Source organism: Solanum lycopersicum, chromosome 8, assembly GCF_036512215.1.
Source record: "Solanum lycopersicum chromosome 8, SLM_r2.1".
Lineage (NCBI taxonomy): Eukaryota > Viridiplantae > Streptophyta > Magnoliopsida > Solanales > Solanaceae > Solanum > Solanum lycopersicum.
Window position 1 is genome coordinate 2,566,031 of NC_090807.1, and position 27,651 is coordinate 2,593,681.

The following is a 27,651-nucleotide window of genomic DNA, read 5'->3' on the forward strand; positions in this document are numbered from 1 at the left end:
GATCGCTTTGCCACAAAGCTAAAAGGCAATGAAAGGTCACATCGCATCTTGCAATTGGCGACGACGCAATCGCCTTTCACAAAACTGTTTCATCCAACTTAATGAAGTAATATAAATACTCCATGAACCACACAAGTAGGGTTTGTAAAGGTTGTAAATCTTACAAATATCATGTAAAGGTAGAGAGACTGTTTCCAGTCGACAATTAGTCAAGACTCATAATTGAAAAAGAAACATGATTGTTTTCAAATAAACTCCAACCAAAACTGATTTGATAAGTAAACATCTAAATTTTACACTCTAAAGAACAATTATAGAAGTTCTCAAAGCAAAATCTAACAAAGGAGTGCCCAAAGGTTCCGGCAAATACGCTGTTATCATCAAAAGCCAAGTATCATAAATGATGGGAAAAAGGAAGACGGCTCGGATGACAAGAGTTGCTCCTCTTTTAACTAAAATCCATACAGGATTTGATCCCTTACTTGGCAGCCAAGGAGGGGAATTGGCCAACATCTTCGATGGATGGGGCTGAAACGCTGTTGTTTCCAACATATCCACCGCCATAACCTCTTCCACGGCCACGGCCCCTACCACGCCCACCAGAGCGGTAGTAATTTTCTCCCTCAGCAGGCTTCAGAAACTCGTTTATGGTTTGAGTCTGTAAGAAATTGAATGTATCAAGCAACACACAATTGAAAAAGTTACACAATCTATTCACTCAAACCGTTTGTGTATCAATGTCTTGTCGTCAGTACATCATGTACTAAGATTGAGTACCCTAATAAATGAAAATTTTCACAGTTCATCTTTGTGAAAAAAACAGAATGCAATGATCTTAAAGTTATAATGATATTCTGTGGTGAAACCATAAACTATAATATACTGATATCACATGAATGCACAAACACGCATGTTGGGAAAATTCGAATAATGACACCTACAAATTTTTAATCCCTCAAACCATTTTTCATCGAAAATACAATAAAGGGATGAGAATGGTTTCTTTGCATCTGGTGAAGAATGAGTGGAGATTGATCTCTGTTTAAAAATACCATTGACTTATTTTACGTGATTCTGGAGGTACAAAATAACACTTCTTTTTTCAGTTGGGAGGGGCTTGCACTTGTGGGGCGCTGCAGGATGTATTGCTCTCCCCTTAAGCAAACACCCTGCTAGCCGCTAGGTACATAATTTTTCGATAGATAAGAGTTTATGGAACGGAATGGAATCCCAAGGAACAGATTAAAAATGATGCAACAATACCACATAGCAAGTTAAAAAGAAGAAGCCCAAGTACCTTTTTGGCTTTTTCCACTGCCTCCTTTTTCTTATCTTTCTCAGCACCCTGCCAAGACATACAAGCATGATGAATTAGCAGCCTACGACACAATCGAGTTCCAAATAGAGCAATCAAAAGCAGCAAGCACTAAAATAACTCACCAATTTGATGAAAATCTCATCATCATTCTTCTTGTTTGAGAGAAGTTGCATAGATTGAAGTTCTTTGTCCAAATTAACCTTTCTTTCCTCCTGCTTTAGAGCCACCAAAGCCTTCCTCTTCTCCTCCATTACCTTCTCATACTCCTCGAGGGTCATCTCCTACAACATAAGCAGAGATGAAAAATTAATAGTTCTGAACAGTGACAATAGATACATATGAAAAATAACAACTGGAATCATGCAAATAACACTAGCTACAACATTGTAAGTCAAACCTCTACAAGAAAAGTAATCCACAAATACTAATCAAAGTAAAGAAGCACCTAGTCTACCAGAAAAAATTAGTTTAAGTTCATAGAAATATCTGTGACAGGAAACATTTATAACAGCATAATGCTAATTTAAAAAGAAACGGTGAGTAGTAAATGAAAAAAACAATAGTAGCAAGTGGTTGTTTTATTTTTCAGTCCATGCTTAATTGTTAGTTCCTTGTCTACATTGGAAGGGGTATGAAACTACCATAGGAAACACTGGGAAAAAAATTGAAGAACTTACCAACAATAAATAAAATAAATTACTGGTTTCGACAAGTTAGATTGCACTGGAATATGGATAAGTAACTGAGCCAATATTATTCCTTGCCCAGACTAATTTAATCGACAAGGAGACGGTCCAAAAATTCAATATTGAATTTGCACCTCATTTCTCTCCCTTCCTTCCCCCCAATAGCACCCCACTTAAGAAAATGATAGTGCCAACAAAGATGTCAATTGGCAACAATAGATAAGGGCATGTAAGCAGACAAAGCAAATAATGGTCTTCACCAGAAAACGTCAGTTACCTTCTCCTCAGGTTCCTTCTCTTCTGGCTCAGCAGCAGTAGAATCCTTGTTGTTATCTCCAGCATCTTCCTGCCCAGTTTGTTTCTCAGCCTCGACAATCTTCTCACCATCAACAACAGGTACTTCAGTCTCCCTAAATTTGGATTAAAAAATCAACATTACGCTACTAGAAAAAATTTAATAGGTAAAGCCAATGAAAGTAAGGAAACAAAAAATAGAGATGATAATCTCACGGTGCAATATCATCTGCAGTAGTTCCCCAATTCCCACGACCAGAGCCCTCCCGTTTAATATACTCATTCCTATAGAACAGAAAAGAACAATAAGATACACACATGTGCTCAAGAAAAAAAGGCTACCACAATAAGCACACCTTAGAGTTACTGAAAAACATAACAAAGGGAATAGTGAAACGTACTTGTATGCATTCAATAAATAGCAAAATCACTTACCCACGGCCAGTGCCACTTCGTCGATCGAACACTTTCCTTGGGCGTTCAATTTCTCCATCTGCAGCATCCCCATTATTGAAACCACCACGACGACCTCCATAAAAGCCCCCACGAGATCCACCGTATCCACCTCTCCTTTCAGAGACCTTTCCTGATTCTCCATTTTCTGGAGCACTGTACCTCCCAGAGAATCCATTATTGCTGCCAAAAGCATTCTCATCAGCAGCAAAGTCTTGGTTAAACCCACGTCCACGTCCACGACCACGGCCCCCTCCACGTGGACCCCCGCGGCCTCCTCCTCTCTGGCCATCACTCCTGGCTTCCCTCACTGTACAAGAAGGATGACACAAATAAGTGATGGGAAAAAGTAATCACAGTGTCCATATAAGTCAATAGTTGGGGCAATGGCACATTGCGTAAGAAAAATATTAAGGACAAAATATTAAAGGCTAATTTCCATTATTAACATTATGATTATTCCCAAACTATTCTCCCATGTATACTAGTAAAGAACATCCATTAAATAAAGGGCAAACATGGAAACAAAAGTACCAATAATTTTCTTGAACTTTAAGCAATCACATATTTTGAACAATGAAATAAGTCCAAGTAATTCACTTAATATGAACTAAAGGGCTAATACACAGGCGCATCTACAAAAGTAAAGACTCGGCACAACTTAGCTTGAGGGAGCACTATTTAAGAAAACATATGTAGTACAACACGGGAATAGGGTAAAGACAAAGTCGATTAAGTTGATTCACAACAGGTTAAAACTAAATACCAGCAAAATCCAAAGAGTTTTTTAGATGACTGAGAAATCCATATGTGACACCACCCTTTGGACCAATCACAGCCTTCTAAAATCGGCCTTTGGACCAATCACAGCCTTAATTGGCTAGCCACAATACCGTTCTCCACTAAAATACGGGGCTTAGTTTGTGTGGTGTGGGAACTTGAACCTGCGCCCTAAGCCACAAATTGAGCTAACTTCCCTATTATAGAAATAAGGTCCAACTGAACAACACAAGATATGACACATCAGACAAAGGATACAATCATTAAACAGAAAACTGACGTATCACATTTTCCAGCCAATCAAATCCCCATAACCACAATTTAATCTCACAATCACAGAGGACATTATCATTACTAAACCTACCATCAACACGACAATAAATACATTATTCAGCAAGAGAATAGACATTGAAAGTGAATATGAATACAAGCATCACCATGCAAATAGAATGTATTCTCATCAAAAGCATAAAATAAAACCTAAATCATCTACCCAACACATTAAGAAATATGAATGAATATTCACCAAACCCAAATCACAAAGATTGAATATTTACCAGCCTGTGAAGGAGGAACCGGCTTGGAGGGCAACTTAGCAGCAGGCTTAGCAGGCTGAACTGGACCCTTCTTGGCTGGTGCAGATGCAACAGGAGCCTTTAGCTGCTGAGCAGCAACTAGCAAACTTGGGTCCTCAGCATCATCATCCAAAAGGTCGAATGGGTTCAAAGTAGCCATTCTTTTTCACTCTTCTCGGAGTTCCTAAACAGATATAGAGAGAGGGTGATGCAAAGAACCGATTTTTTTTCAAGAAATCAACGAAAACTCTACAGATTAAAATCCATGTAAAGATGAATTTATGGGTAAATTTGAAGAGAAACAAATTTGTGGGTGTTATGAAAACCTAACCAAAGCGGCTGATAATTGAAGGACTGAAGTGAAACGAAAGCTTAAAAACCCTAGATATGGTGGGCGTAGGGAGGTTATATATTTGGGTATGGGCCGGGCTGTGCTTTGTTTGTTGAAATTTCTTGGGCCTTTTGTTTATCCAAGTACAATTGTATTTGAATACTTAGTTAGACAAATTTACAAAAATTCCACTAATTTAGAAATTAATTAGGTAGATATATTTTGATTTCGAAATATTATGAAATTTATCAGATTTTGATGCGCTAAGATGCATGAATTTAAAATTAGATATAATTTATTCTAGATACACTGTATCAAAAGTGGATTAATATATCTATGATCATCTCATTGTATAATCTGGTATTCCAAACATGTGGAACACACCAAAATACATACATATACATATATTTAGTGTGTTTATAAACTATCTTGTTTATCTTCTTCCCCATCGTGTTGTCTTTCTTTATTTTAGGATATCTAACAACTTAAATATATGTATTTAGGTGTATCTTCCTGGATATATAGAAGGAATATTAATTAGTGATATTATATGAATGTTTAATAAGTTAGCTTTTCCTACTAATTACATATTTATAGTTATCCAACCGATATACAAATACAATTATATATATATAATTACAATTATAAATATATATAGATATATATATATATATATTTAATTACAATTCGTTCTCTCCTCTATTTGTTCTTCTCTTATCTCTCTCCTTCCTTTTTCAATCTCGCTTGTTTTTAAGCTTAACTATTTTTTCAAAATCATATATATATACCCACACTAGATGTTTGGCGTAATTTTTTTGACATGAATGGATTATTTAATAACAGAAGCACAATTTTTAGTATCATAGTTAATACTCGATCGCGTAGGAAAAAGTTTATAACTCTATAATAAAAGAGATCACAAAACCAAACACGCACCTTTCTTTAGAAATACAGCATGACAAGACTTGCAAAATACACACAAAATAAAGAAGACAAGATATATATAATATTGAAATTGTTACCAGATAATATTAAGTGAATCATTCTTGTAACATAATATATCATCTACTCTTCAAGTTCTCATAAGATGATGATATTACACCATGTTCAACAATGACTGAAATCAGAAAGAAAAAAAAAATAACCAAAAATGTTACAAAACTGGCATCCAACTTTTAGCCCAGGCTGATCAACATAATCCTACACAGGATAAAGAAAAATCAGGTAAAGGGAAGTCTAAAATTTTCAGAAAAACAGGTTTACACAATCTAAGACAATAGTTTTGTCGATGAAGAGTCGACCTAACGGAAAATAACTAAACTCGTATCAATTTCAAGATATAAGCAAGGATCTATTGTGAGATTCTTAACAACTATCGTACAATGAGTTAAGACGTAAAACAACATAAACAGTAAATCTCATAATTGAGGTAAGAGAAGGGCAGCGCATACAAAGACCTTACCCCTTCCTTCTGAAGGTAGAGAGATTGTTTCCCCAGGGCAAAGAGTTAGACGTCGTTATTTAAGAATATAAACATAATTGTTGCTAATAAATTTCAACCAAAACTGATTTAATAAGGAAATTATAAGACTCAAGTCTAGCACCAAAATATGGAGGAAAAGGGTTTTTTTGTAAATGTACTAAAAGGATTAGCAAACCAGCGTTTTCAGGAACCGTCTAAATTTACACGCTAAACGAAAATTATGATGTTACCCCAAAAAATCTAATACAGGAAATCCAAAAGGGTTCCAGGACACGTTATGTTATCATCAAAGCCCAAATATCATAAATGACGGAAAAAGACAGATCAAACTACAAAAGTTGCTTCCTTTTTTACCTAATCCATGCAGGACTGCCTCCCTTTCTTGACAGCCAAGGAGGGGAATTGACCAACATCTTCAATGGATGGGGCTGAAACACTGCTGATTCCACCATATCCACCACCATTACCTCTTCCGCGGCCGCGGCCCCTACCACGGCCACCAGGGCGGTAGTAACTTTCACCCTCAGCAGGCTTTAGAAACTCATTTATGCTTTGGGCCTGCAAGAAACTGAATGTATCAAGCCTCACAACTAAAACAGTAATTAAATATATTGAACACGAAACATTTCTGGATCAATGTCTTCAATTTTAGAGTATTATGTACTAGATTGGGTCCCCTATGTAAGTGTACTATAATATACTGATATCACATGAATGCACACGGATGTTGGGGAAAATTCGAATAATGACACCTACAAATTTGTAATCCCTCATTCCATTTTTCATCAAAAATACAATAAAGGGATGAGAATGGTTTCTTTGCAGCTGGTGAAGAATGAGTGGAGATTGATCTTTCTGTCTAAAAATACCATTGACTTATTTTACGTGATTCTGGAGGTACAAGAAACACTTAATTTTTTTTCAGTTGGGAGGGGCTTGCACTTGTGGGGCGCTGCAGGATGTATTGCTCTCCCCTTAAGCAAACACCCTGCTAGCCGCTAGGTACATAATTTTTTGATAGATAAAGAGTTTATGGAACGGAATGGAATCCCAAGGAACAGATTAAAAATGATGCAACAATACCACATAGCAAGATAAAAAGAAGAAGCCCAAGTACCTTTTTGGCTTTTTCCACTGCCTCCTTTTTCTTATCTTTTTCAGCACCCTGCCCAGACATACAAGCATGATGAATATAGCAGCCTACGACACAATCAAGTTCCAATTAGAGCACTCAAAAGCAGCAAGCACTAAAATAACTCACCAATTTGATGAAGATCTCATCATCATTCTTCTTGTTTGAGAGAAGTTGCATGGATTGAAGTTCTTTGTCCAAATTAACCTTTCTTTCCTCCTGCTTTAGAGCCACCAAAGCCTTCCTCTTCTCCTCCATTACCTTCTCATACTCCTCGAGGGTCATCTCCTACAACATAAGCAGAGATGAAAAATTAGAAGTTCTGAACAGTGACCATAGATACATATGAAAAATAACAACTGGAATCAAGCAAATAACACTAGCTACAACATTGTAAGTCAAACCTCTACAAGAAAGGTAATCCACAAAGAAACAGTGAGTAGTAAATGAAAAAAACAATAGCAGCAAGTGGTTTTTTTTTTTGGAATGGGTATGAAACTACCATAGGAAATACTGGGAAAAACATTGAAGAACTTACCAACAATAAATAAAATACATTACTGGTTTCGACAAGTTAGATTGCACTGGAATATGGATAACTGAGCTGAGATTATTCCTTGTCCAGACTGATTTAATCGACAAGGAGACGGTCCAAGAACTCAATATTGAATTTGCACCCCGTTTCTCTCCCTTCCCCCCAATAGCACCCCACTTAAGAAAATGATAGTGCCAACAAAGATATCAATTGGCAACAATAGAATAAGGGCATGTAAGCAGACAGAGGAAATAATGGTCTTCACCAGAAAATGTCAGTTACCTTCTCCTCAGGTTCCTTCTCTTCTAGCTCAGCAGCAGTAGAATCCTTGTTGTCATCTCCAGCATCTTCCTGCCCAGTTTGTTTCTCAGCCTCAACAATCTTCTCACCATCAACAACAGGTACTTCAGTCTCCCTGAATTTGGATTAAAAAAATCAACATTATGCTACTACAAAAAATTTAATAGGTAAAGCCAATGAAAATAAGGAAACAAAAAATAGAGATGATGATCTCACAGTGCAATATCATCTGCAGTAGTTCCCCAATTCCCACGACCAGAGCCCTCCCGTTTAATATACTCATTCCTATAGAATAGAACAGAACAATAAGATACACACATGTGCACAAGAAAAAAAGGCTACCACAATAAGCACAACTTAGAGTTACTGAAAAACCTAACAAAGGGATTAGTGAAAAGCACTTGTATGAATTCAATAAATAGCAAAATCACTTACCCACGGCCAGTGCCACTTCGTCGATCAAACACTCTCCTTGGGCGTTCAATTTCTCCATCAGCAGCATCACCATTATTGAAACCACCACGACGACCTCCGTAGAAGCCCCCACGAGATCCACCGTATCCACCTCTCCTTTCAGAGACCTTTCCTGATTCTCCATTTTCTGGAGCACTGTACCTCCCAGAGAATCCATTATTGCTGCCAAAAGCATTCTCATCAGCAGCAAAGTCTTGGTTAAACCCACGTCCACGTCCACGACCACGGCCCCCTCCACGTGGACCCCCGCGGCCTCCTCCTCTCTGGCCATCACTCCTGGCTTCCCTCACTGTACAAGAAGGGTGACACAAATAAGTGATGGGAAAAAGTAATCACAGTATCCATATAAGTCAACAGTTGGGGCAATGGCACATTGCGTAAGAAAAATATTAAGGACAAAAATTAAAGGCTAATTTCCATTATTAACATTATGATTATTCCCAAACTATTCTCCCATGTATACTAGTAAAGAACATTCATTAAATAAAGGGCAAACATGGGAAAAAAAGTACCAATAATTTTCTTGAGCTTTAAGCAATCACATATTTTGAACAATAAAAGATGTCCAAGTAATTAACTTAATATGAACTAAAGGGCTAATACACAGGCACAGCTATGAAAGTAAAGACTCAGCACAACTTAGCTTGAGGGAGTACTATTTATGAAAACACAAGTAGTACAACACGGGAATAGGTTAAAGACAAACTCGATATGTCATCTAGAAGTTGATTCACAACAGGTTTCTAAATATCAGCAAAATCCAAAGAGATTTTTTTAGATGACTGAGAAATCCATATGTGACACCACCCATCGGACCAATCACAGTCTTCTAAAATCGGCCTTTGGACCAATCACATCCTTCTTAACTCAGCCTTTGGACCAATCACAACCTTCTAAACTCGACCTTTGGACCAATCACAACCTTCTAAACTCGGTGGATAATTGGCTAGCTACAGTACCGTTCTCCACTAAAATATGGGGCTTAGTTTGTGTGGTGTGGGAACTTGAACCTGTGACCTAAGCCACAAATTGAGTTAACTTACCTATTATAGAAATAAGGTACTACTGAACAACACAAGATATGACAAATCAGACAGAGGATACAATCATTAAACAGAAAACTATCGTATAACAATTTCCAGCCAAACAAATCCCCATAACCACAATTTAATCTCACAATCACAGAGGACATTATCATTACTAAACCTACCATCAACACGACAATAAATACATTATTCAGCAAGAGAATAGACATTGAAAGTGAATATGAATACAAGCATCACCATGCAAATAGAATGTATTCTCATCAAAAGCATAAAATAAAACCTAAATCATCTACCCAACACATTAAGAAATATGAATGAATATACACCAACCCAAATCACAAAGATTGAATATTTACCAGCCTGTGAAGGAGGAACCGGCTTGGAGGGCAACTTAGCAGCAGGCTTAGCAGGCTGAACTGGACCCTTCTTGGCTGGTCCAGATGCAACAGGAGCCTTTAGCTGCTGAGCAGCAACTAGCAAACTTGGGTCCTCAGCATCATCATCCAAAAGGTCGAATGGGTTCAAAGTAGCCATTCTTTTTCACTCTTCTCGGAGTTCCTAAACAGATATAGAGAGAGGGTGATGCAAAAGAACCGATTTTTTTTCAAGAAATCAACGAAAACTCTACAGATTAAAATCCATGTAAAGATGAATTTATGGGTAAATTTGAAGAGAAACAAATTTGTGGGTGTTATGAAAACCTAACCAAAGCGGCTGATAATTGAAGGACTGAAGTGAAACGAAAGCTTAAAAACCCTAGATATGGTGGGCGTAGGGAGGTTATATATTTGGGTATGGGCCGGGCTGTGCTTTGTTTGTTGAAATTTCTTGGGCCTTTTGTTTATTCAAGTACAATTGTATTTGAATACATAGTTAGAGAAATTTACAAAAAAAATCCACTAACTTAGAAATTAATTACGTAGATATATTTTTAGTTTTGAAATATTACAAAATTTATCCGATTTTGATGTGCTTAGATACATGAATTTAAAATTAGGTATAATTTATTCTAGATACACTACATCAATTAGAATGTATCTATGACCATCTCATTGTATATATCTGGTATTCCAAACATGTGGAACACACCAAATACATGGTATACATGTATATAGTGTGTTTCTAAACTATCTTGTTTGTCTTCTTCCCCATAGTGTCTTTATTTTAAGATATCTAACAACTTAAATATATGTATTTAGGTGTATCTTCCTGGATATATAGAAGGAATGTTAATTAGTGATATTATATGAATGCTTAATAAGTTAGCTTTTCCTATTAATTACACATTTATAGTTATCCAACAGATATACAAGTACAATTATGAAAATATATATATATATACATACTTGTTACATATATATAATTATTCATCGAATATATAATTACAATTTATTCTCTCCTCTCTTTGTTCTTCTCTCGTTTATCTCTCTCCTCCCTTTTTCAATCTCGCTTGTTTTTAATCTTAGCCATTTTTTAAAATCCTCTCCAATAAATTCATCATATTCTTGTATAATACATACATACATATATATATATATATATATATATATATATATATATATATATAAACTCATGTTATGAGTAAGATACTGGGTGTTTGCAGCAATTTTCTTAACATCATTGGATTATTTAATATATATTGATTTATATTAAATTCAATATTCAATAGTTAATAATTCATGGACCGTAATCTTTACATAGCTAAACAATATATACATAACTAATATTCACATAACTAAATTTTTGCATACCTAAATTTATATAACTAAACTTTATATAACTAATACATACGTAACTCTAATCAGTAATCAGATAACCATTCTTGGGCTTTATGATTTGTTGCTGTTTTGGGTCTAACTTTGTAAAGTTTCAGCAATGAGCAAACAACATCTTTTACTGTAACCTGATTACATTTCTTCATTTTAGTATTTAAAATTATGTTGTAATTATATTCACTTCAGTCATATATGTTACACTCATATAAATGCATGTAGATTAAATTTTGTATAGTTTATTTCCGATAGATTGTATTCAATCTCGATTTATATGTTTTTTATTTGTTCATATTTTTGTCTATGTATTGTATTTCAAAGTATTTGATTTCAATGATACGTGTATCTAGTATCAAAAGACACGTATTGAGACTCTTACTTGTCTCTCTTCTTTCACTAACATTTCTCTTTATGTTTGATATTTCAGAATGTGTCTAATATCTTAATATCTTTATACATGTATTAAACGTGATTTTTGAAAAAATGGTATATCTAATTTAAAATTTGATACAAAATTATTAATAGTAAAATAATATATAATTATTTCAAATATAAAGTAAGACTAGTGTTTATGGTACAAATATTTGTGAAAGTAAATAATATGTGGGTAAACTTTACCATACGGCTGTGTATACTTGGTTGGGGAGATACCTTGTCGTATCTAAGGGTTCGTTTGTCCATGCAATATGGTATCACATGATATGGAATTATAAGATGAAATTGAAGTTTTGTTTGGAAATGTGATATGGAATTTTTGTGTTGTATATTTTTCAATAAACATAAAAATTTAAGTTGTAAAATTATTAAAATAGCCCCAGTTGTTTATTCAATCTTATAAAATTAAAAATTATAAGATCGCATAATAAATTATTTCAAAGGTATTTGTTCTCCACTTAGGTAATTGTTTCATCTAGCTTTAATTTAATTAAAAAAACTGAACATAAATTGTAGTTTACTATTTTTTAATATAATTCTCCCACATAGTACAAATAATTTCCTCAAGTTGAACTTATATTTCTCGATCATGTGACTGTGAAGACGAATCAACATTGTCACTTTGAGTCATTTGTTGGTCAATATGATCCGCATCTACACATCACTTTAACAATCGGCTGGTGGGAGTTAAAGTGACTATATGTTGGTGAGAATAATCAATTTTAAAAACTAATGATGTGATTATAAATTTTATTTACATATGAAATAAGTGGTTAGTAGATATAAATGTGCAGTTGTTTTAACAAAATATAAATTTGTTGATCAATTTTTGTATTAAAATATCAATCATGATATGGAATCACCATGTAATTCCATATCATGTTTTTTGGAGAATATGAAATTACATCTAATAATATGGAATCATGCGATGAAATCAGTGTGAAATCGCATGTCCAAACGCTGATTCCATCTCACGACACCATAATGTGATATGATATCGCATGGTCAAACACCTTTTGGCCATGCGATATGGTATCATAATACGAAATCATGATATGGCATCATGATATGAAATCATGAGATGAAATTGAAGTTTTGTTTGGACATGTGATATGAAATTTTGATGTTGTATATTTTTTCATAAATATAAAAGAATCGTAAGTTCTAAAACTATTAAAATAGCCAAATTGTTTATTAAATATTATCAAATAAACAAAAAATCATAAAATCGTATAATAAAATATTACAAAGTTATTTGTTCTCCACTTAAGTAATTGTTTCATCAATTTTTTGAGTAAAAATGAACACCTTTCACGGGCTCTTCAAGATTTTATTACTCAACAATCGTGAAGTATGAGTTAAAGTGACTATATGTTGGTGAGAATAATAAATTTTATGTCGGTGTGAATAATAAATTTTAAAAAGTAATGATGTGATTATAAATTTCATTTACATGTGAAATAAATGGTTAGTATATATAAATGTGGGTTGTTTTAATAAAATATAAACTTGTGGATCAATTGTTGTATTAAAATAACTCAAAGCATGGTATGATATTCCCATATAATTCCATATCATGGTTTTTGAAGAATATTTTATCACATCTCATGATATGAAATCATAGATGGAATCAACATAAAATCGCATGTCCAGACGCTGATTCCATCTCACGATACCATATCCTGAACGCCTACTAAGTAAGATGCATATGCAAAATAGTATCATAATTTCCTTTAGTTATTTTTAAAAATAAAATGTGATAATTTTTTTTAAATTTTTTAGTAAGATGATTTATACTTGGACAAACACATTTAAGAATTAAGACAGAGAAAATAAATAAGAAAAACCCTTATTATTCAAAATGTTTTCCTTCATATCAGACACATCAGAAGACTCCACTCTCCGGGATGAATGTAGGCAATGTTTAATCCGAACTCAATATCTTTAACTCGAACCCTGTATATATATATATATATATATATATTTTTAAAAAAAGACTAACTAATTACTACAAATTAGAAAAGATATACTTCTTATTACTTATTTGTACAAAACAAGAAGTATACATCCTCTAGCTAATTAATAATATCAAGAAGATGGACTAGGCAAGCAACTAGGTGTAGAGAAACTATGTTCTCTTTCAAGATTTAGGTTTAATCCTTTTGCTTTACTTGTATAAAGCATTTTGATATTAGACCTTTGTTCACTTAGCAACTTTGCTAGACTTCTTTTGGCATTTGCTCTAAAAGGGCAATTTGATGCAATGTATCCATCTACCAAATGTAAATATGCCTCCAAATCATGGCAACAAGCAACATCAGCATCAGGCTTCAAGAATGGTGACATTCTTGTGTCAACTCTGAGCTCAGTGCCGACATGAGCGTATGCCCATGGCATACTTTTGTCGAGCACATTTAGCATCCCGCTTACAAATCCAGACTCTCTTAGCTTTTTGTCGAGTTCTTCACTCACAAACATCCCTGGAACTCTAGTTATAACATCTTGATTGTTCACGATACGTAGTACTTTAACATTTCTTGAGTTTAAACGATCTGCAAAGCTTCTATTCCCTACTCGAGGACCTCCAAAGGAGAAAACAGCCACCGGTGGTGAATCTGGTGTACATGTACTCACTTCATCTGCAACTAATAAAGCCAAAGCCGCTCCAAGACTATGCCCGGTCACAGTAATGCTTAAAGACTCGCCTTTGTATTGTTCGATGAGTCTTTGCACTTCATTAACTACTGATTCAGCTAAACTAGGAACATTAACACCAGCTGTTTGAAACAAACTCAAGAATCCACATTCCACTTTAGCTTGTCCTTCACTCGACTCTGACTCTGACTCAATCTTTGTTGGGATTTGAACCAATAAGTCACGAAAATTCTCCCCCCATTCTAAACAAGTTGCAGTACCCCTAAGAGCAATGACAATATCTCTCCGTCCCATACGTTTAATCTCTGATCTATCATCACAAACCGCGACATAACCAATCCAACTCGACCTCTGTGTCATCCATCCAAGATCAGGTGCTACATCATCTACCCATTTTGGCAATCCAATAGAGGACGTAGCATACAGACTCTTAGTCACCTTATAAGATTTATCAGGCAACGCCACTTTCCTCGTATCACATTCATTACAAGTTGCAGGATTCGAGTGAAAACAATGATAAGCTGCCTGAATAAACTCCCCATAACGAATCAATTCTCGTCGTAAATTCTCATTCAAAGGATCAATTAAACCTAACCAATCTTTACAACCATGATATTCTTTCCATCTACTACCAAGATTGTTTCTTGGAGAGTATTCAATGCTATTTGATGATAAAAGCTTTTTTAACTTATTCAAATGTCTTGGAGACATTTCTTCAGCAACCTTGTGTTCAGGCCAAATTCTTGACAAATTCAACCCTTCCAACAAATTTTTTCCCCTGTTTTCCTTCGACCCATTACTCCTCCTCGATTCGCGGGGATGAATTTCACCCCGCGAATCATTATCGAGTAATTGGGGTTTTCGAGATTGACTCTGCAAGAGCTTTTCAAGATTTGAAAGGTGTTTTTTTGTCGTCTCTGTTTTTACAGTTTGTGTGTGTACTGAATTCGCTGATGGGTTTAATGGGGATCCATAGCGTCTGAAGCTAGCTCTTCTCGCCTGAAAAAAATGGAGATTGGTCGCCGGAAGTGTAGCTCCGATCAGCATTGTTTTTAGTGAGAGAAAGTGAAGAAAAAAAAAGTGATCTTTAGAGAGAGAAGAGAAAAAAATCAGCTCATATGAATTTAATTCAAATTAAATCAAGTAGGATTATATAGGAAAAATATTTAACCAAAAAAAGACTAAAATGTACATTTATCTTTTTCTTTGGGTGAGCATCGAGTAAAACCCCGATTATGTATATTATGTTGTTTTTTTGGGAAATCGTAACAGCTATCCATTGAATAAAACATATAATGTGAACTCGTCTTTATACATTACGATTTTTGTTTTTTATTTTTATTTTTTCTTGAAAATTTACAATTACTATTCTTCGGGTACAACAAACACCTTGCTTTTGTATATTATTCTTTTTAATTAAAAATTTGGTAGATGGAGTAAACATGCTCCAATTTATTATTATTTTTGGGAAAGCTTTTTTTCATGTGTGTACCGAATAAATCCACGCTTGTACAATTACTCTGCTAATACATATAGAAAATGTAAGACAAGTCCTATACGACAAACTCACAGACCAAATCAAAACGTCCCCTAACATCCTCTTTTGAGATTCTATACTTGCTAACCAAAGCCTATTGAAAAAGGATCGACTACAATTCGATCCCTAATTTTTTAAAAGAATATCTCTGCTACATCAACTCAACCATCACGTTTTGTTCGCATGTACCATATACAAAATTAGTTGGAATTATAGAAAAGAAAGAGGGTATATTTGGATTAGAGTTCATTAATTGACTTTTGATTTTTAAAAAATTAAAAATTTATATCCAGAAAAGTATGCTTAATCGGTCCCATTGAACGACCAATCACTTCAACTGTTATTTTTCTATTAGATTATTTTTTATATTAAAAAAAATATTTAAATTAATTATTCACATGATATTTTTATATTAAAATTACATTAATATACTATAATTTAGTATATAATAAGATGAATATATATATTAATTAATCCTAGTTAAGTGTTAAGAGTCTATATATAAATACGCGTTACTCATCTATTGAGTTAGTATAAACATTACCCCCAAAAAGATGTATCATCTTCATATTTATATCTTTCATTTGCGAAAAGAATCACGTGTTTATTTACGAAATAAATAAACAAAAGTCATATTTAAGCTAATGACGCTTAAGATAGATTTCATTATTTTTGTTTAGTGTATATCAAAAAATGTTAGAAGTATTCTAATTGGTTATAATTTTTTTTATATACTTTAGGATAAATAATTTTTTTTGTTGCATAAACTATACTTAATTACTATATATTTTAAAGTGTTCCTTTTTAGATTCAACGAATATGGTCAAAATGTGCCCTTTCAACATTTCAAATTCATAATTTATACATTTTTTATAAAAAATAATAATTCATACATCATGTTTTATGTTTTCTAAGTTTCCACCGTGTGGTTGACAAATACTAGGTTTGAAAATCTTATTTTATGTTGTCAACTAAGTTGTTGACAACTAATATGTTAAGCATAGATTATTATTTTTCGATTTTAATTTCTATACGATGATATTAAATATAACAACATAAATTCAATGTAAATGCATCAATCAAATATTGAAGAACTATGTGGTTGAAAAGTTAAGTCGTTATGACTATATGAGCTAGCAATCATGACAATAACAAAATTAATGTATTTTTTATCTCAGAAAAGAAAGAATTTTTTTTTCAATATCTCATAAAGTAAAATATATGAAATGAGCAATCAATTAGATTAATCACATTTAACTTAGTAGAATGGCGCTAAAATATAATATATTTTGTAACACTTCAAAATACAAGAGCGCGAGAGAGATTGAAATGGATGAAGTATTAAATATATAATTAACAAAATTAATGTAATTTTTATCTCAGAAAAGAAAGAAAAATATTTTCGATATCTCATAAAGTAAAATATATGAAATGAGCAATCAATTAGATTAATCACATTTAACTTAATAGAATGGCCTAATATAATATATTTTGTAACACTTCGAAATACAAGAGCGCGAGAGAGATTGAAATGGATGAAGTATTAAATATATATAAAAAAAAATCACCAAGTGATCGTTATGCGCATTGAAAACTATTAAATTAGGATTCACGTTGGAAGTTTCACATAGTCTAGGAGAGAGGGACAACTTCATACCTATGACATAAACTCGAAATCTCTAATTAAATATAAAAGAATAAATATTTATTACTTATTGCAATCATTAACGATCAAGTTGTTATTCTTATTGTAATGTTAAGATCTTTTCTTTCAAAATAATACCAACAAGTATGATTTTTATTAAGAAAAAAATTAAGAATATGAACGAATTATTTTTAGTAAAAAAAAAAGTACTACTAATAAAGTCCAACATTTACTAATTATAGTGTTCGTTTATTTAAACTTTTTTTAATCTTAAAATAAAGTTTGAAATTGACTCTTTCCAAAATTAACCTACTTTTGTTTGAATTGTATATTCCAAAGTAAAAAAATAATAATATAAATTCAACATTGGAAACGAAATTAAAGAGATTTTATGCTACTTACTAGTTTTCATCTAACATAGTCGTCCACTTGAAAATTTGTAAATTCAAAAAATTCAAACTTCAATTTTTTTTTTAAAAAAAATAAGTCTAATAATATATCATCATATTTTTTTCGTTTTTGAAAAATAGGAAATAATAAGTCGATAGACAAACGACTCCTTATTTTCTATAATGAAAAAGAGAAATATTCAAAAATTATTTTCGGAGAAAATAAAACAGAGATTTTTCTAACTAATTAAACCGTGTGTGTGTGTGTGTATATATATATATATATATATATATATATATATATATATATATATATACATTTTTTTGAGATTTATTATAATTATTTTTTACAAAAAATTCAACTCATTTATCATATATTCTCCTAATACTTTAAGTTGATGAATACTATCTTATCACAATATCGACTTTTTTTTTTGAGAAAATATAAATTGCAAGGTCAAAAGCAATAACTTAGGAGAAAATATAATTTAATTAGTATTGGTCATAGAAGCATTTAATAAAGTAAAACGTTGAATTGAATTTTGAAAAAAAAAAAGAGAATAAAATTCTTCCAATATAATTACCAACAGAAAGGGGCATTAAAATTTTACTAATTTCTATATATCGATTGAAAATTTAAAAGAAATCACAATTCACGTAGTTTGAATGACTAATTTCTTGTAATTGTGTAATAACATATTAAAATATATTCTCATACAAATGTGAAACTATTAAAAAATTATATTCCTAAATTTTGGCAATTAATTAACAATTGATAATTGAATATATGAAAGAAATTTATGTTGTGAAGTTCATGTTTATAGTTTTATTAGCATGCCAAACACAAGGCAAAGACAAATTTAGAAATTTATATTTGATTGTAGAATATATTTGAGTTCGGAGCCTAAAGGGTATAAAGTATTAACAAAATTTTTAAAACGGTATATAAAATTTTATATTAATCAAAACGGCAAAATCGCTGGAACAACATCGATTTACTCCACCGAAAAAAGCAAAATCGCTGCTACTGCAGCGATTTTGCAAAATGTAATTTTTTTTTAAAAAAAAATAATCAAATCGCTACCTAGGCAGCGATTTTTAATTTTGTTTTTAAATTAGCAGCGATTTTATTTTATTTTTAAAAAAATAAAAATTTAAAAATCGCTGCCAAGGTAGCGATTTGATTTTTTTTTTTTTTAAAAAAAATCACATTTTGCAAAATCGCTGCAGTAGCAGCTATTTTGTTTTTTCTGGTGGAGTAAATCGCTGTTGTTCCAGCGATTTTACCGTTTTGGTTAATAAAAAATTTTATATACCGTTTTGAAATTTTTGTTAATATTTTGTACCCTTTAGGCTCCGAACTCGAATATATTTAAACAACTCACTTTTTTTAATCTAATTTGGGAAGAAATACTTTTTAATTTTACTATTTGTTTTGGAATTTATTGGCCCAATTAATTTAAATTTGTGTGACATATAGCTCCTATAAGAAGAACATTTCGTATTAAGATTTTTTTCATTCCTTTACCTACTAATAAAAACGGATGATTGAAGATAAATAACTACAAATAATTGATCGTATTTTGATATATTAATGGTAAAAATAATATGTACACTATAAACTCACATAAAAGATGTCGACGAAATTTTTTACATTTAAAAGATAATTATAATTAAGTAATTTATCATCAAAATCGAAACAAATTTCTTGAAAAATAAGACAAATAATCTACTACATAATATAAATATATACTAATTGAATAGAGATTTTTATCGTGCATAATTAATTTTATCTTAGGGTTGGGATCGGAGAAAATTGATCATTATATAAATGCAAGTAGTCGCACTTTGTGATCAAGGAAATATTTTCCATCAAAGACTATCAATTTTATATTCAGAGTTTGATTCGAAACCCAATCTAATTAAAAATGAAACATTATTTATCATTCAACTTTCAAACAATTCTATTGAAAAATATTAACTAATTTATATTAATTAAATAAATATATTAAGTGACATTATTTTCTACCTAGCTATGAATTCTTCAAACTTCATTATCTTACTAGTAATTACCAACCCAATATAGTCCTATACCTAATTAATTAGTTCCCTATTTTTCTCTTTTTTCGATCCAAAACTTTTGATTAATTAAGACGCGGCGACTCTCTCACTTACTTTCTTTCATTTAGTTAGGCGTGGTAAATGATCTCGCTCGAAAGAACCAATTTGAATTTGGATCTTGACATGTCGGTGGTTTTTAACCGTAGGCATTTTGCCAGGAAATTGGTGGGCCTATCATGAATTAGGTCGGGGTGGTTGGTGGTTTCGGAATCCCGTAGAAAATGCTTCTTTTATGCCTCGGATATTAGCCACAGCTCGTATAAAATAATTTTAATCACTCGAATTTGAGATTTCTGCCTAATGACTTTAGAAGTTTCATTTATGATACCGGCCAGTACAATATCAACGTCCTCTTTAAGGTTGATGTTTTTATCGGTATTTACTCAAACTTAATCTCTGATCGTCGATTTCGATTCTCTTTTTTTCAAATAGTATCACGTGACGGTCGTCAAAGATAACTTTGATTGATGAGCTAAATACCTGTTTAAATTAGCTAAACTTAAGTAGCTTTAAGCCAAAATAAGACTGGAGTTACACTTTCATCCAAAAAAAAAAAACAGAATCATGTATATTATAAAATATGATAATCCTAGTATTGGTGATGGAAGTATTATGTAAAAAATTACAAAAATTGTAAAAAATAATGTGTGAACCCATAACTTATTATTATTAGTCCATACATTTCTGAAGTTGATTCCAATTTTTTAAATTCATCCTATAAATTAATTAAAGAATATTTATATATTATATTACAAATGGTTGTTAATACAAGACTTGAGTGTCACTTCTCACACGGTTACAAAGAAATTTAAATATACATTGAAGTTGGCTAAAATGGTTTAAGTCAAAATTAAATAAAAATTTATATCCTAACAAGTAACAAATGTATTTTTTTTTAATATTGTGACGTCTTGTAGTACCTGTATTGAAAAGTCCTGTTAATTCGAATTCACGTCATTTAATATATTTGAACGTACCTAAGATTATTGTTGATTAAAGCGTGTATGAATTTCATTTATCCAACCACAATCCAGATCGATTTTATGTTTTTCATTTCTCACACTAACATACTACAATTTTGACCCATAATACTATATTAAACTTTGTGTCCCACATGTTAACCTAAAAAAAAGACCATAGTACATGAAGGGTACCTATGTAAGACTTTGTTTAATATTGTTCGTGTAATCACACCTAAGACCCATACTAAAATAGTCTTCGTTTTAGAATATGAAAATTCAAAATTTAAAGTATTATTTTAATTAAAAGAAAGTGTGCATCTGAATTTATTTAATTTTTTTAATTAAAAAAAATGATCCATCCATTTTATGGTGTTTGAATATAGACATAACATAGTGTGATCCCTAGTAATAAAAACTGAAAATTTAAAGTTGAATTATTTATAATTAAATATAAAAACTTTTCGATTTTCTTAAAATAGATTAAAACTCTTTTTTTTTTTTTTGCAAACATGAAAGCAAACCCTAGCGAAAGTATTGAAAGTTCTCTTTCCTAACGTTGTTTATCTCAATTTGACACGCAATGACGGATGGTCAGTTGAAAATTCTTGTCAAAATTCTATTGTATATGAACATCTTAGCTTACATAATACTTTTTGTACGTATTACGATCAACGCCATAGCGAAACTCATGACTTCGCCACTATTTACGAGCTATTATAATGGAACAGACTTCACCCTAACATAGCGATTTGCGAATTCTCTTGTCATCGATTGAAAAAAGTATTGGAAAATTTCTTGGTCTTTACTTCTTGATGCTCATTTAATTGAATGAAATGTAACTTCTCTATTAAGTTTCTAACTACTCTATCAACTACTAGCCATTAAATTTTCTTGGAGACTTTTAGTCAATATGTGTAAATAAAATAAAATAAAATAAAGTTTTATCGTGAACTTCAACGTTATATGATTAAACTTTATATCCAACAAATTAAAATAAAACAATTATTTAATGAATATATATATTACATCATTATTTTTTTCGTAATCAATTACCAAAGAATGACATATATGTGTTATATGTGGAAAAAAGGAAAGTGAGAATTATTCTAAAAAATTTTAGTCTTTACTCGGTTCATGAGGTGTAGGGTTCAACTAACTATTTATAAACAAATATTAATTTTTCTCATTTTTTCTAAAATAAAATATTTCTAAGATATGAATGTCAATATGTCATCCTTACATTTTCCCACTATACTAAAGTCAGTCATTCAAAATTTCAATATACATGTCCTAGTAGTATATGTTATGTAATATCAAAGTCAGAGCGGAATCAAGATTTTTATTCTCATGAAAAAAAAGTAAATACGTTAATATGTCTTTATGATGCAATATATAGTAGCTAGGAACTTTTTTTTTTTATACAATGTAATTTTTCTATCGGTAAAGATTTACATATGTCCCTAAAGTCTTTAGCGACATTGATTCTAAAAGCACAAAAATAATGCCGGAGTAAAGACTTTAACACTCTTTATTAATGTCAACATTTAATGCAGTTAAAAATTATTTTGTTATAGTGACTATACCCTAAAAAAAAGATATTTCATTGTGTTTTTTGCCATTATTTCGTACTTTAAATAAATTTACCAACCACCTCCACAACACATACACTAAAATATCATATATAAGTGGAATTTGACAAGTGTAATATGTACTTAACGTTGCTTTGCTTTATGTAGATAGAAAAATTATTTTTATCATGAACCCCCGACTTAAATAAAATATATCAAAAACAAGTACGATAGCTAGCTCACATAGGTTAACAACGTCTACATAACTTGCTAGGGAATGAGAGTAATTTAGTGAAAATTAAAGGCGAAATACATAAACATCAATTTCGAATTGCATATCAGATTTAGTATTATGAATTTTCGAATATCATAATTTGTATGCTTTACATTTGGTCCTACGTATATTAGACAAGAATAAGTAATCTCTGGATGGAGGGTTTATCAATATATATAAACTTAGTTTAGCTCCTAAAGATTATAAAGACGGATCGATGCACAAAATATCTCGTGTTCACATAAGATTCAGAGAAAGGCCACTTAACCTAATATAAACATTAATCACTGTATCCATAAATCAAATGCGTGTGATCTACAAGTCAGAGACAACTTTATCGTTACTTCAAAATTACTATTTGATGATAAAATATTATTATAATCACGGTTAGATAAGAACAAGAATACTATATTGAATAAAGAGAAGAAGAAATAGAACATAGAACATTTTATTCTTTTTGGGTCCATTAAGGCCCAATTAAAACAATTGGAATTGTGCTTGGTAGAAAGCCCAACAAAACAATAGTTTCTTTCTCAAAGGCTCAAGTCGAAATTGACTAATCCCGAATATCTCATTACAACTCATATTGATTGAACACCTTATAGTTTTGGGGTCATTTACACTTCTCCTCTTATTTTCGTTAGTCGTTAATTTTTGCTCCTCATAACAAATAATGTCTTTGTGGAACTTAAGTTTATATATTCTCTCATCATAATATTTCATAATTTATGATTCGCATAACTTCTTCCCATAAATAATTTATATAATGTTAAGTATAAGTTGTTTTATTGCTAAAAGATAAAAACTAAACACAAAGTCATTCTATGAATCAAAATAATTCACAATTTAAAATATTTAAAAGATATATAAAAAGTTCAGTAGATTCTCAAAATGAATTCTATCAATGCCGCACAAATGGAGATGTAGGAAGTAACATGTATTATTGTAAATGGCATAAAAGTAATATGAATTGCAATAATTAACAACTTAAAATATTTAAAAGACATTAAAAATATATTCGTTATCAAATTCTATCTGTGCCACATTAGGTGGGATAAAATAAATAACATGTACTATTATTTAAAAGTTACATATTATAAGTCACAATAATTAACAAAAAGATATAATTGACTCTCCAAATTATATTTATATCACATAAACTGTGAAAAAAAACAACATATCACAATATAAAATTAACATTACACTTATCTTATATATTTGTTTGTAGGGTTAGCTCATTATGAAATAAATTTAGCGTAGAAATGATAGGGAAGATGGCAACAACATTAGAATCTTCTTAGCCCATATACTCATTCCGTTTTAATTTAAGAGATACTTATCTATATATGTTGATTATAAAAATTAATTTTGATAAAATAATCATGTATGTAGTTGATATATTAATATGGATATATAATATATCGATACAGTGTATAATTTTATGAGGATAAATTATAGATTGATTTTTTTAATCCCAATCGATAAAAATCTTTTCTAAATAGTCTCAATGTTTTGATATGAGCCATTTTGCAATATTTAAATTTTTTTGATATTTTATTCACTCAAAATGATTTATATTTACGATACATTTTTTTAAGTCAAGCTTTAAGCATGGAGGAAGAGGAAGAGGAAGAGGAACGAATAAGGAAAACAACTAAAAAATAAGGAGAAATTGAAGAAAATAAGAAAAAAGCTAAGCCATTATGAGTTAGATACATATAATTGAGATCGAATCAGATATGAATATTATTTTTAAAATTCAAAAAAATAAAATATACTTAATATTTGTGTTGTTTGCCAATATAAATATACTGCTAATGAATAAAATATAAATTTTTGTAAGTAATATTATGATATCTTGAGTTTCAAAGTTTAAAATGTTGAATCGAAGCATGAATCTTGTCATTTTTTACGCTTCTTCAAAAAAATTTAAACGCATAATATACATCTCAAAATAAATACATTAAGAGACGATTTAAATGTCAAGAAGAACAAAATTTATTATATAAGCAAACAGAGAAAGGAAAATAAAATATCATATAGTACTATTAATGAGTTTAAACTTTTAACCTTTTAACGTAAGTAGATACAAAGTTCGTTAAATAAACTAGCCCTTCAATTCAAAAATAAGTTTTCAATTTTTTTCTCGAAGAACTCTTTTGTAGTTGAGACGATCATACTTGACCGTGAATTCTAGTTTATCGCCATTTCATTGAGCTTCTTAAATATTTTAAAAATCATATAAAAAATAAAAAAATTAAATTCGAATCAATAAAATAAAAAAATTTAAATTTCACCGTATTTTATTTTTTATCAATGTGTATTCAAGTATAAAGTTGGCAAACTTTCTTTGTTTTCTTCGTCATCATCGATTCATTTTCTGATGATGACGAAGAAAAACTCTCCGAAGAGGTCGTTGTTAACGATCTCTTCGAACCAACCCGAACTGGTTCGGGTTCGCCCGAATTAACCCTCAACGGAAAATTCAACAATGCACGCGAACCCCTAATTCGATACGCCGCCTTATCATAAGCCAATGCCGCATCCTCCGCCGTCTCGTAGGTTCCCAGCCACACTCTCGCCCCATTCTTCGCCGGATCCCTAATTTCCGCCGCGAATTTTCCCCATGGCCTCTGTCTTACTCCTCTGTAATGCATCGATTTCGACGACGCCGGTGTCCTCTTCACCGCCGCTGTTTTCAATTCCACTTCCAATTTCACCTCCGCCGCCGACTCCGCCGCTGCCGGAGCTGTAAATCCGGTGAAATCGAACATTTCCGGCGAACTCACACTGACTTCCGGCTCAATTTTAACGGACGGCTTTAGCACTGTTGTAACAGGGGAATCCCAATCTTCAAGTAAATGTTGCCTAATCGATTCGAGAAGTTCGAAATCATTCATAAATTCGCTGTTTTCAAATATCATTTTTTTTTAAATTTTTGCGAAATTTGAATATATAAGTTACGAGAGAAACTATATATTTGATTCAAATAATTTTTTATTTTTTTTAATTTTTGGATGAGAATGATGAAGTGGATATATTTGTATATATATATATATATGAAAGTAGATACATGCACGTAGCTAAGAGCTTTAATGAAACAATATAATTAAAATAATTATTTTTGGAAACTTTATGGAGGTTCTATGAAGTTTCTAAAATGGAGGAATGTTGAAAAAAGAAATAAAAAAGTTTGGTAAAATGATAAAGCCTGCAACCACGTGCATTATTTAAGTTAAATGATAAACAATGAACTCATAAAAAAAAAAATTATTAGGAGGATGTATTAGAAATAATTTTTAAGTTTTTATAAAATAGGAGTAAGATCAATTTATATATAATTTTATTTTAATTAATTGAATTTGTAAGGAAATATACATTAAAAGTATTTAAAGATGTAACTTAAATTATTTTGTTCATATAGTTCTTTGTGAAATTTTAAAAGTAATTTAATTTATCTTCTAGAAAATATCAATCATCATTAAAGGAAAAAATTTCATACATTTATGTGACCACATACGAAATGTGAACTGCATTAGGTAAAATTCAAAGCGATAAGCTCGATTGAGAAGAGATTGAGGGGAATCGATTTCATGGTCAACTGTGTGAATGACCATCCTCCAAACTAACTGATTCATCGCGAAGGACATTCATGTTGAACTTTGAATAATGAACTATGAAAATGCCCCAATCATTCAGTATATGTAGGGAGTAACTTGTCTAGCTCTTATTCGTACAATTGTATTACATATATTATTATCGACGGACATTTTATAAGATGATGAGGGCAATTTTATATCAATTCAAATAGTCGAGAAATATTTTAGTCCCTTTTCTATTGTTATCATTATCTTGTTATTTTTCACAAAGTGTTCAATATTTACAATAAAGTACTATTAAATCTAGATTCTTGTATCACAAAAGGCCATTTTTTTTTCATTTTTAAGAGCTCGAACTAAAAATTCTAGTTAAAGTGGTATTATGGAAAAATCCCAACCATAGTATCTGGAGAATGTATATGTGATACTCTTAAGCGTATGGTTCTTTTCTGTGCGTATATCTTTCTATATTTAGTAAGTTTTTTCAACTTTAACATCTTAATCGAAAAGTATTGTATCAAAATATTTTTAATTTAAGATCATACAAAATTAAAAAAAAATCTCTTTATTTTAAAATTTTATACATAATCTAATTAAAACACTTAAATTGCGACATAGAAAACATAACTTTTGTATTTGAGTGATTAGTTATGCGTGCTACGCTCAAGTTATATCGACTTAAATGTTTGTTGGTATAATCATTGAACTCTATGTATCATACCAAATTATCACTAATTATTATTTTAGTTGTTGAGCACATAATTTTCAATTATCATTTTATTTTTCAATGCAATATATTTATGACTAATGAAATCAACGAAAGCATAATTACAAAAATAAGTTAGTTTAATTCTTAATTAGAAGTTTTGATTTCGAATTTTGGCTATGAAGAAAATCTTACTGGAAGCGCCATCACATGATAGGCTTAACCGTGCTCAATTCGAATTTAATCAAAATTTTAATATAAATATCGAACATCAGGTGGAAACCGAATAAAAAGAAAAAAAACATATCAAAGAGAGAATCTCTTGCTTCATTGAGTACATAATTATGATGTTAATCATAAGTCATTAGTAATTGAAAGGGTCAATATTCAATCAGACTCATTGAATCTAGACAATTGTAAACATGCCCAAAAAAAGTTACACTTGCATTTTTACTTTATTTTATTTTATTAAAAATTTGATGAAAATTTTCAAATTAGAATGTAATTTTGTGAATTTTTGAAGAGGATAGTCACATTCAGAATTTAAATTTATTTATTGATATAACGAGCTCAACTTCATA

General features: G+C 31.1%; 4 protein-coding genes across 4 annotated transcripts; all 4 read right to left on the minus strand.

Moving 5' to 3' along the window:
• Nucleotides 1-222: 222 nt before the first annotated feature.
• LOC101256310 (RGG repeats nuclear RNA binding protein A) lies at nt 223-4,566 on the minus strand. The gene is made up of 7 exons (XM_069287958.1): nt 4,089-4,566; nt 2,734-3,061; nt 2,515-2,583; nt 2,282-2,414; nt 1,441-1,599; nt 1,298-1,345; nt 223-658 (listed from the first exon to the last, which is right to left on the minus strand). Exons 1-7 carry the CDS (start codon nt 4,264-4,266, stop codon nt 479-481), a joined length of 1,095 nt encoding a protein of 364 aa, XP_069144059.1. The 5' UTR covers nt 4,267-4,566; the 3' UTR covers nt 223-478.
• An 855-nt stretch (nt 4,567-5,421) lies between these two features.
• LOC101260416 (RGG repeats nuclear RNA binding protein A-like) lies at nt 5,422-10,211 on the minus strand. Its single transcript, XM_069287957.1, has 8 exons — nt 9,764-10,211; nt 8,323-8,650; nt 8,104-8,172; nt 7,870-8,002; nt 7,182-7,340; nt 7,038-7,085; nt 6,275-6,478; nt 5,422-5,637 (listed from the first exon to the last, which is right to left on the minus strand). Exons 1-7 carry the CDS (start codon nt 9,939-9,941, stop codon nt 6,275-6,277), a joined length of 1,119 nt encoding a protein of 372 aa, XP_069144058.1. The 5' UTR covers nt 9,942-10,211; the 3' UTR covers nt 5,422-5,637.
• Nucleotides 10,212-13,447: 3,236 nt separating this feature from the next.
• On the minus strand, nt 13,448-15,399 carry LOC101265718 (phospholipase A1-Ibeta2, chloroplastic-like). Its single transcript, XM_004253336.4, has one exon. The coding sequence runs from the start codon at nt 15,314-15,316 to the stop codon at nt 13,703-13,705; it is 1,614 nt and encodes a 537-aa protein (XP_004253384.1). The 5' UTR covers nt 15,317-15,399; the 3' UTR covers nt 13,448-13,702.
• Nucleotides 15,400-24,739: 9,340 nt separating this feature from the next.
• ERF-A5 (ethylene response factor A.5) lies at nt 24,740-25,821 on the minus strand. The gene has a single exon (XM_004244659.5). It carries the CDS (start codon nt 25,687-25,689, stop codon nt 25,090-25,092), a length of 600 nt encoding a protein of 199 aa, XP_004244707.2. The 5' UTR covers nt 25,690-25,821; the 3' UTR covers nt 24,740-25,089.
• Between the last annotated feature and the right edge of the window lie 1,830 nt (nt 25,822-27,651).